This window comes from Vombatus ursinus, unplaced genomic scaffold, assembly GCF_900497805.2.
Source record: "Vombatus ursinus unplaced genomic scaffold, bare-nosed wombat genome assembly UNPS02014813.1, whole genome shotgun sequence".
Classification (NCBI taxonomy): Eukaryota; Metazoa; Chordata; class Mammalia; order Diprotodontia; family Vombatidae; genus Vombatus; species Vombatus ursinus.
Window position 1 is genome coordinate 16,665,064 of NW_020954591.1, and position 11,594 is coordinate 16,676,657.

Below are 11,594 nucleotides of genomic sequence, written 5' to 3' on the forward strand. Positions count from 1 at the left end.
TTCTATCCCCACTCCCTTTTCTTCCCCCTTTTCTCTCCTACTGCCTACAGGGCATGTTAGATTTCTATACCTAACTGATTATGTTATTCCCTTTTTGAGCCAAATCTGATGAGAGTAAGGTTCAAACAATATTCATCTCCTTTCCTTTTTCCCTCTGCTGTAATAGATTTTTGTGCTGTGATGTAATTCCTGTGATGTAATTTGTCCTTGTCTGCCTCCTCCTTTCCTTTTCTCTCAGTACATTTTCTTAGTTAGATCAGATTAATCCACTTACTTGGATCCATTTAACCCACTTGATTAGATTTTTTTTCATCATTACATCAAAGTTAATTTATACCCACCCCCTTATGTATAGCCCTTTAACATGGTGTAATAACAATACAGTTCTCAAGAGTTTTAAGTATCTTCTTCCCTTGTAGGGATGTAAACAGTTTGCCCTTATTAATAGTATGTTGTTTCTTTCTGTACAGTTTACCTTTTTATGTCTCTCTGGAGTCTTATATTCAATTTGGGATCTCTTTCAGGAGGTGATCGGTAGATTCTTTCTATGGCTATTTTACCCTCTGGTTCTAGGACCTCAGGGCAGTTTTCCTTTATGATTTTCGGAAAGAGACTGTCCAGGCTCCTTTTTTTCATCTTGATTTTAAGGTAGACCAATAATTTTTAAATTGTCTCTCCTGGATTGATTTTCCAAGTCAGTTGTTTCACCAATGAGGTATTTTACATTTTCATCTATTTTTTCATTCTTTTGTTTTTGTTTGACTGATTCTTGCTCTCTCATGGAGTCATTAGCTTCCATTTGCCCAATTCTAATTTTTAACAAATTGTTTTCTCCTATTAGATTTTGTACTTCCTTCCCCATTTGGCCATTTGTATTTTTAAGGACTTGTTTTCTTCAGTGTACTTTTTTCCAGTTGGCCAATTGTATTTTTTAAGGACTTATTTTCTACACTTAATTTTTGTCCTTTTCTTGTCCAAGACTCTGTCTTGCATACCTCTCATTTCTTTTCCCATTTTTTCTTCTACCTCTCTCACTCAACTTTTAAAATCCTTCTTGAGCTCTTCTAAGAAGGCTTTTTGGGCTTCAGACCAGTTCTTATTCCCTCTTGAGGTTCCAGATGTGGGTTTGTTGACAGTGTTGTCTTCTTCAGAATTTCTGCCTTGATCTTTACTCTTCCCATAAGAAGAATCTATCGTGTTTTTTTATTTCCTGGCCTTTAAAGAGATTGAGCTGTCTTTCTGGGGAGCAGAGGGCACTGACCCAAGCTTCTTGTGTTGGGAGCCTAGAGTTGCTGGCTTTGTGTGCTGGGGCCTCCAGTGTTGGCAGTTGGAGGCTGTAGGGTTCTGGTAGCTTACCTGGTGTTGGGCTGGAATCAATAACACTGGAACTCCAGGGGTAGGATTGGGAAGTGTGGCTGCTGGAGATTTCCTGCTCACCCTTGCCTGTCTTTCCTTTTAGATGGATGTTGTAGGGTGTTTATCCACCTGGGGCTTCTTGGAGGGCTGCTTCCTTTAGTTTTGTTGAGGCACTGGGAGAGCCAGTTGCTGTAGAATGCCCAGGCACCTGGTGGTTTTCCAAACTGGTTTCCACCAGTTTCCCCGCCCTTAGTGAGGCTCTTGGGGGTCCAGGTGTTGCTGTTTGCCTGCTTCACCACCTGGGCTTCAGAATCTCCTTCTGGTATGCTGAGGTGGGGCTTTCCACTAGCTTGCTGGGATGCCTCATATTCTGTACTGCTTCCCTTCCCTCAGGGTAAGAAGGGCCTTTCCCGTTAATCCTTCAAGCTACCTGGGTTACTGGACTGCTGCACCCCATCTTTCTTCTGGTTCAGCTGTTCCAGGGTTTTTCCTGGGGTGATATTTTCTGGACTTTCAGGGGTTAATAAGGGAGGGTAAGAGCGATTCACTTCCAAATAAACTTGAAGAGTGAATTTGCACACCTAAAGTGTTGGGAGTTGCCTCAAGGGAGTTCACCTTAAGTGTCTGAATTGGTTGCTGTTATTGGCAGCATAATTTAGTATATTGTGATGAAAGAAAACCAGACATTAGAGAGAGAGGCAGTGTTCATAAGTAATATAACATTAATATAGTCAGTCAATCTAATAAACATTTATAAGTTCCTACTCTGCCATCAGATTGTATGCTCATTGAGTGTAGGGACTGCCTTTTGCCTGTCTTTGTATCCCCAACACTTAGCACAGGGCTTGGCATGTAATAAGGGCTTATTAATTGATTGATTACTATGTTCCAGGCCCTGTGCTAACAATATAAAGAACAGCAAAAGACAGTTCCTGCCCTCAAGGAGTTTAGAGTCTAATGGGAAAGGTACCATAAAAACAACTATGTTCAAATGAGCTGTATACAGGATAAATTGAAAATAATCAACAGAGGGAAGGAACTAAAATTAAGGGAAGTCAGAAAGACTTCTGTAGAAGGTAGGATTTTAGTTGGAACTTGAAGGAAGGGAATCTAGGAGACAGAGATGAGAAGTGAGAGCATTCTAAGCATGAGGGACAGCTAATGGAAATGCCAGGAGATGGGGGAGTTTCTTGTTGGAGGAATAGCAAGGAAGCCAGTGTCACTGGATCAGAGTGTGGTGTATAAGGTATAAGAAGACCCCACCTTTATTTCTCCTTGTGGAGTTATGCAGACTTTTAAATTTCTTTTGTCTGCAGTGTTTACATTTAAAAGGCTGCCCAAATCTAGGACTATACTCAGCTTTTTAGAGTTTCATTCATGGGTGCAAATATTTTCCCTTACTTTTCTTTATATTTGTTTTTATCCTTCCTTTTCTTATTACTGATGCATAATCCTTTGTGGTTATGATTGAAATTTCTTAGAACATGATTTATCTCTCTTCCTGGCTGCTTATAATGTTTTATTTTTGATGTGGGAGCTTTGTTGCTTGACAGTCATATTTATGGATTAATTAGATCTTGTATTTCTTCCTGTTAGAGGCCAGTGCATTCCAGTAATTTTTCTATTTCAACTTTTTTTCATAAGGTTCTTGTGGGAGACTAATAATTTTTACTTTAACTTGCTGAGCTCTGTTTTCTACATCAGTCATTTTAGATAATAGATACCTAAAGCATTTTTTGATTTTCATCATTGGATTTTGTGCTGATATTTCTTATCATAGTATTGAGTTTTTTAATTTCATTTCTTCCATTTTTTTCTGGGTATCCTCTGCTTTGCTAAGGTTTTCCTGCTCTCTTTCTAAGCCCTAAATTTTTCTTTTGAATTTTTCATTAACTCTATTTCAATTCTTATCTTTTCCTTCCTATTTTCTTTTCTCAATTCCTAGTTAGAGTTATTTAAGAATTCTCTTGTCAGATAATTTTTATGCCCATAATGCATCTTTTTCTAAAATAGTGAGACTTAGGAGATAAACATCTGTGAGGGGTTAAGGATGTTGTACTGTTTTGAACCTTGTCATCCTTTTAGAACATCACAAAGTATAAGAAGCCACTCTTAAGGCATTGTCATACTTTTGTGGATCGGTGTGCTGGTACTATATTAAGTGGCATAGAGAGAACGATAGCTATCCATGAGCCCTATTTTCTAAACATCTAGAAAAATACATACAGATAACAGAATACTATAATAAAACCTGAGTGGATAGTATTTGTAGCATAAAGATGTCCAAAGTAAGTGCCTGTTAATAGAAAGTAATGTTTCATACAGATTAGTAATGTCACTTCCATATTTAGATGGGATGGTGATGACAACTTAAGCCATCAGCTTTCTTATCTTTTCTTGTAAGGTTTGTGGTAAATGTTGGATTTCCAGATGTATTTCAGTGATGGGAAACTGATATGATCATTGAGAATTACAGAGTCATAATCACAGAATGTTTAGCTTGAAAGGACCTTAATCTAAACTCCCTCATGTTCCCTCTTGGGGAAACTAGGGTCCTAATAGGGGGATAAATTACTTACTTATGGTCATACAGCTTGGTAGTGGCAGAGCACAGAGCAGAACTCATCTTCTGACTCATTGTCCAGTATTATTTGCTGCTTTGGGGAAGCATCAGATTTTCCAACTCTTGAAATAACTAATTGTGAGACTACTTTTGATGCCATAGAATTCATATGACTTTAAAAAAAAATCTTTTATAAATGAAAAAATAGCAGAACTATTTAAAAATAGTCGACATAACAATATGTCAATCATTACTGAAGCAGAAATTTTGAAATCATTCAGTAGTTGCATTCCCTACTTTGGAACAGGAAGATTAAGACTGAAGTAGAATCAGGCAGGTAGGTGGCACAGTAGATAGAGTGCTGGGCCTGGACTCAGGAAGACATGAGTTCAAATGTGGCCTCAGACACTTACTAGCTGTGTGACCCTGGGCAAGTCACTTAACTCTGTTTGCCTCAGTTCCTCATCTATAAAATGAGCTGGAGAAAGAAAGGGAAACCACTCCAGTATCTTTGCTGAGAAAACCCCAAGTGGGATCATGAAGAATTGGACACGACTGAAATGACACAACAACAAAATTGCATTGATTACGCAACTAAGTATTGAAAGGTAAGTAGATAAGTGATACTACCTCAGGGCAGTGAGGCACTTTTGCCAGACTTATGAGAGTTGTCAGGGTTATTAGAGTTTGAAGAGCCTGGAGAACCTGGAAAAGGTTGGAGAAGGCCCTTAGCCTTAGTGTTCTACTATTTAGCATTTCATTCCTCTACCCTCAGAATACAGCCTGCAAGCTGATGTGTTACAATAATGCTGGGATTTACTATGCAAATGTTATGAAATACAAGAAACACTAAATTTAGGAGACTTGATTTCAGATCCTAGCTATGCTGCTTTTTAACTTTGTGACCTCAGGAAAGTCTTATCCTTTTCAGGCCTCAGTCTCCTTATCATTAGAAGTAGGGGATTGCATTCTAAAATCTCTAAGCCCTCTCCCAGCTCTCAATTTTTAGATTTTGTAACTTTAATGCAGTGTTTAGATATAGGAAGAATTTATGGGGAAAACTTGAGAATCTCTATGTATTCTGACTGGCCTGGCTTCTCATTTGATACTGATGAGCAGAGTATTTAAAGAGTAACCATGACCATCTTGATTAGTCCCAGAGATCAACCTTACCCATTTTAATCTAGGCCCCACACACTATTGATGTTATGTTTCCTCCCTAGCAAAGGAGGTCCATTTGAGTCAGAGGCATTCATCCTCTTGAACCCTTTTCTTCTTGGTTGGGTTCAATTGCGTTAGTTAGTTAGTTAGGACATGTTGGCTTATTTGAAGTCAGCCACTTAATTTGTAGGGCAGGAGTTCAATGGTAGTCTGGTGTGACTGTTTTCCCTTGGAAGAAGAGTGGATGCTTAGGTGTAGAGTACTGTCTCTGCCAGAATATTGTTACCCAAAGTAAAATTATTTAGTTACACCTCTTTTTTGTGGCTGGTGACTGCTTTGCTCTTTTACTCTTGCTTACTATAGAGTCACCTAGATAGCAGCCATGCCTTGTATATGAACTTTATTACTCATTGCCCCAAATAAGAATCAATTATATTATTTACTCACTTTACTCACCTTTTTCTTGGCATGGATCATGTGCTGCATGTGGATGGTACAAACTTTTTTTTGAAGCTCATAACCTCAGGCTTTCCTTATGGTACTGTTTTTTCCCCTAACAGTTAAAACTTTTAATAATATTTTTACTTATTATAGGAACTATACACATGGCTATATCTGAAAGCTGTGTTGTATTAGTTCACAATCACTTCAACACATTATAAAATATAAGTCTTAAGTTTAGGAGACTGTAATAAAAAACATCTGTGCTATCCTGTAGACATTACTACTTTTGCCATTATAGTAAGAATTGAGTTATTTGGTTACCAAGACTGATCAGTAAAACAATATTTACAGAAGAATTTGTTGGCTGATAAACACTTGTTCTTACTTGAAGATAAATTTTAAATAGTAGTATTCAAGATTTAACCTGCAATCGTTATCCCTTTTTTAACCTCTATTAGTTTATATACAAACTAAAAAGAAATAACAGTTTCTATGACATTTAGGGTGATATTTGTGTTACTTTGCAATGGAAGATGTTATCTACAGAATGAAAATAATACTGTTCTCCATTCCTGGAGTCATAGTACATTTCCAAATTCCAGTGAGCTATCCCAAGAATTAAACTATGTGGAAATAGCATATCTTTATTTAACCTGAAAGATCTCTACAATACAAAGGCACTTGCCACCTTACTTCCATGTAATGATGATATAATAATTTTATTAATTTGACATTTGTTCCATCCTATAGCTCTTTTATTAGTTATTTCACTACTCGTATTTGACCCTTATTCCCTGCCTTGTGTTATCGAATAATTTTTCATTTGTATTATAGGGTTTTCTACGCCAACTGAAGTCGTTAGCTTGTTAAAGGTGAGGGGCAGACCACGTCGTATTCTTATACCCCCTACAGTGCCCTAAAAATAGATCTGTTAGCTGATTATAATTTTATCTCTACACATGTTTTGTTGTTTTTTGTTTTTTCCTTATATTGTCTGGTTTAGATTAAGCACCACGAAAACAAGAATTATATTATTACAGTTGTTTCTTAACAATAATGCTTAACAGAGAATCTTGTATAAGTAGACTCTGATGTTTATTGTTATTTTATAGTTTTGGGCTTTTAAGGCAATTCTTTTAAAGATACTATGTTTAAAGTTGAGGTAGCTATCTCCACATGAAAATAGTTTTGACTACTTGAATCCAGTGAAAGGGATATCTCTAATGTATAACTAAGAGAAAAAGAGTATTCTATCCAGTCTGTTACTTTTTTTTTTTTTCTACTAGTCAGCTAACTGCTCAAGTCACCATACCTTGATACAAACTTAAGGTGCAATACAGGGCAAGACTGAAAGAGAGACAGACATCTTGGTGCCAATGATTGCCTGCTGGGTCTTTCCCCTCTTCTATTTTATAGCCCTTCTAATAATTGAAGATATGCCTTTTCTACCCCTAAGTGTTCTCCTAGCTGCTTTCCCAGTTCTTTCAGGGATCTATAGTCACTTTACCACTCTGGTTATCTTCCACTTGAGCTGTTGGACTTTGTCAATGTCCTTCCTAAAATGAGTAGCCTAGAACTGAAGACAGTCATACTGGGTCTGAGAAGAGGAGAGGACAACATGACCATTGCCTCCCTTAGTCTAGACACTGTTTCTGTTAAAGCAGCCTAAGATCGCATTCCTTCACTGGCTATTATATCACACTGTTAAAGCATAATGAAGTTCAGTTAAAGTCTTCAGATCTTTTTCACATGAAATATTATCTAACTATAATCCTCATCTTATGTTTTTGCAATTATTTTTGAACCCAAATGTAGGATTTTACCTTTGAAATTTAAATACTTTTTGGCAATGTTCGTTGTGGTATTGATGATAAATTATCATTATCAAAGTAACATTTTCCTATCAATCCTTTCCTATTTTCTTATGAATCCTTTTGGTCAGTCTCTAAAAATTAGTCAAATTATTCTTTACACTGTGCTTTTATTTATTTATGGTACTCCTGGATTTGTGGTACCCAGTGCTGTGCCAAGGCATGTGGCTTCTGGTTTGTCCTAACAAATTTTCATTATTTTGTCTATATCTTGAGGTGGCATTAATGGTACTCTTAATTTTTTTCCTCCTATCCCTTCCCCTCTACCTTGCGTCCATATTGGTTGCCATCATCTATGTTTTTCTTCAAGTTCTAGCATGTCTTCCTGCAATTTTTACTTAATATATCCTTTGAAATAATCAACAATTGACTTATCATTCCTGTTTATTTCCTATTTTAAGCATAGTTGTCCACAATAGTACCTTTTTATTTTGGTAAAATGATGTGAAATGTTAAATAAATGCTGAATGATTGACATCAATTAACCTAGAGCTTGTACTTTGGAAGTTGTTTTTCTTTTGTTTCAGTTGTGTATGACTCTGTGACCCCATTTGAGGTTTTCTTGGTAAAGATACTGCAATGGCTTGCCATTTCCTTCTCCAGCTCATTTTACAGATGAGGAACTGAGGCAAACAGGGTTAAGTGATTTGCCCAGGGTCCCATAGCTAGTAGACCAAATTTGAGCTCAGGAAGATGAGTCTTCGTGACTTCACATCTGGCACTCTAACCACCTGGCTTCCATACTTTGGAGATATGTCTTCAACAACGTCATCTTGCTAAGGAAATTATTTTAAAAATCACAATTATTTTTAAAGTATAAATTTGATTATGCATATTAGATAAGCAAAATACACTTTCTCAAGTCAATAATTAGTTTATTTCTGAGGATAAATATAATTTATTTAGCCCATTTCAGCATAGAGAATGAATCTTCATTAGTTACATGAAGGAAGCCATAAATTATATTAAATCATAAATATGGTCCAGTATATGGACCAGTAAATATGCATTTTCATTCTTTCAGGCTGGAAAGTAGGAGTTCATTACTATAGTTATTTGAAATTGCAACAACTCAGTTTCAGGTATGGCTGGCACTCCCAATTCTAACTTTATTTCCTTGCATTTTGACATTTTAGTCCTACCACTATTGTATCGATGTGCTTTAAAAAGTGATGATACAATGTTTAAATGGGCTTCATAAATGACAAAGGAATAATGCTATATTTCTTTACCCTTGAGGTTGTAAATGGATCTTTTAAAAGTGTATCTGAATGTGTAAACTTCCAGTTGACAAATTGCCACTTTTGGAAGTTAAACAGAATGTCTTTAATCTTGTCATCTTGTCGCCTGAATTATTTAAGTCTTAATTATTTTTAAAGTATAAAATTCCATTATGCATTTTGTTTCACTTGATGATATTTTTTAGATTCTGACTAATAAATATAGTGCAACGAATGTGTTCTTCAATAATTTACTCAGTACTTATGGTATTTTTCTTTTCAAGGCACTGCCAAAAAATATGGTGTCTCGACTTTGTGAATCTAAAAAGGTCTGTGCTGCAGCTGATATGCAACTTCAGGTTTGTATTATGTGCCTTTATTCTATGGTTAGTCAGAGTAGTTCTCTAAAATAAACATAAACCTTAGGTTATTGCCAATGCTGCACATTTATTAGAATAACACTTGAAATTCTAAAACATATTTCATCTGAATTACAGGAATCTTACAAAAATTGACATGTTCAGTTCTTACAATGTCCTCATTAAAGAAATGACAAGTAAAATTATTCTCATTTTCAAATTGAAAAATCAAAGCATATAGAAAGCAAAACTCCTTCAAATCATTTATTTTATCAATGGCAGGGATAAAAAATCAAATCCTATGGTTTATCTCCTCAACCTCTTACATATTTTTGTAAATATTAAACATGAAATTTAAACAAAAATTAACATTATTTTTCAGGTAGTAAACTGACACTAAACACTCAGGTGAAGTCTGGAAAACTGAATGAAATATGCTGATGTTCTGTCATGACCTCCTGAAACCAGGTGTTTGGACACTTACAATTTGGAGTATTTGATGAAATTTCAATTTTAATATGGAAGTCTGTAATGTAGGCATAGCCTCAGTGCCCTCATTTTAAAAGTTCTAGCCAGTGGCTTAAACATCTTTCTGTAGTTTTCTATTTTCTCCCCAAGACCAGTTCCTAGAACATAAAAACAGTATAAAGAAATCAACCCTATTTTTGTTGCATTCTAAATTTTATTTCAGAAATGAAAATGTCTAAGATACATAGAAATAAAAATTAATAGGTTTTTTTTTTGGGGGGGGGGGGGGTTGTTTTGTTTTCCTTTGACCAGGCAGTGGGGTTAAGTGACTTGCCCAGAGTCACACTGCTAGTAATTGTCAAGTGTCTGAGGCTGAACACTGTTTTTTACTTTAGATTTCAACTTTTGTCTGTATCAGGTGTCCTTTACCTTTTTGTGTCATGAACCCGTTTGACAGTCTGATAAAGCCTATGGAATCCTTATCAAAATAATATTTTTAATGCATAAAATAAAATGTGTAAGTTACAAAGGAAATCAGTTAATATTGCAGTACATTTATCAAAATATTTTTAAAAACAAGTTCATAGACCTCAGATTTAAGAACCCTTGTTCTATATAGAAATAGTATGTTAAGATAAAAATGAGTTTTTAAGAACTTTTAAATAGTTTAAAAATAAAAAGCATGTTATGACTGATGAATCTGTCTTTGCCATTATCCATCTATGGGGATACTGCCTTTTGAAAGCCCATATTGTGGCTTTCTGTTCTTGAACAAATGTTTTAATATTTTCTTTTAAAAAGAAAAACCATTCTAAAAAAATCTTTGCCAGCATATTTTCTTTTGCCCAGCTTTAGTATTACACAACAGAAGCTTGTACAGTGGAGCCAAAACAAAAATTAGGAAAGAGTAGACTTACTTCAAATTTCTAAGGAGTGGGTTAGAAACAGATTAAACATTTTTTGAAATTGTTAGCATGCTTTTTTTTTTAAAAAAAAAACAATACATTGTTTTAAAATGGTATTCTGCAAGTTTGCGGTCCTAAAGTAGCATTTAGCATTTCCCCTCCAAATGTAGGCTTTCTGTGGTATTGAATACGTAATAATACATACGTAATAATAATCCATGATAATCCATGTCATACAGAATAGCTTTCTACCAACTTGAAGCATTAGTGTATCCAGTTTATCTTACAGACCAGCCTAAGCTCTGTACCTTTTTTCTGGTGTTTATGTGCAACAATATAGAGTGTAATCTTCCTTGAGATATGATACAATTTGCAGTTTTGAATGTAAATGATTATTAAAACTAAAGATAATGTCTTTGTCCTTGTCATCTTGTCACCTGAAATGTTTGAGTCATAGTTATTTTTTCAAGCGTGGTACAATTTTTGTTATTCATTTTCTTTCATTTGATGTATTTTTCAGTTCCTCACTCTAAAGTATAGGTTGTCCATGTATTTGTATATGAAGAACTTTGAATTTACATCATTAATTCTTGAATTAATTATGTACTAATTATATTGTGAATCTGTTGATTTATACCAATCTATTGAAGGTGCTCTGTCAATATGGTGGGCTCACAGAAGTATTTAATTTTCCTGGGGTCAATGAGGCAGTCATCCTTGCCCTCAAAGGCCTGCTATGCGTTGTTCATTCCTACCTTCCAGACATTTGAGACAAGCACACACAAAGTACAACACATTGTAATAGGTTACACAGATCTTGAAGCTATTAAATGAATTGTAGCTACTATGTGGAATCTAGGACCAGTCCAAAAGAATTATCTGTTTATAGCAGAGTTTAGCCATGGCTTGTCTGGGAAGATATATTCTCCAGCTTATAGCTGTTATCTAGTCTGAAAACTTCATTTTATAGAGGAAGAAACTAGTGCCTCGTATTACATGATTGTCCTCAATCACACAATTGGCCAAGATTTGAACCCAGGTTCTCTGACTCTAGATCCAATGCTATTTCCACTTCATCCCATTATAGGAGAGAGAATCAAAAAATTTATATTGAACTGTAGCTGTGCAGTAGCCATTAGACAAAGTCAATATTTATATTTAGGAAATATCTGCATTTTAGCTGGTGAAAGCTCAAATTTAGTTTAGACCTATAATTCTATATCTAGATGAAGCCAGAAGCTAGGAGT

At 35.4% G+C, this 11,594-nt stretch overlaps 1 protein-coding gene across 1 annotated transcript in view; it reads left to right on the top strand.

Moving 5' to 3' along the window:
* The window catches only part of MIPEP (mitochondrial intermediate peptidase), a 171,424-nt gene that overhangs the window by 85,172 nt on the left and 74,658 nt on the right, over window positions 1-11,594 (top strand). Inside the window, exon 15 of the mRNA XM_027835130.1 lies at window positions 8,900-8,974. Coding sequence (XP_027690931.1) covers window positions 8,900-8,974 — 75 coding nt within the window. The remainder of the gene's footprint in view (window positions 1-8,899; window positions 8,975-11,594) is intronic.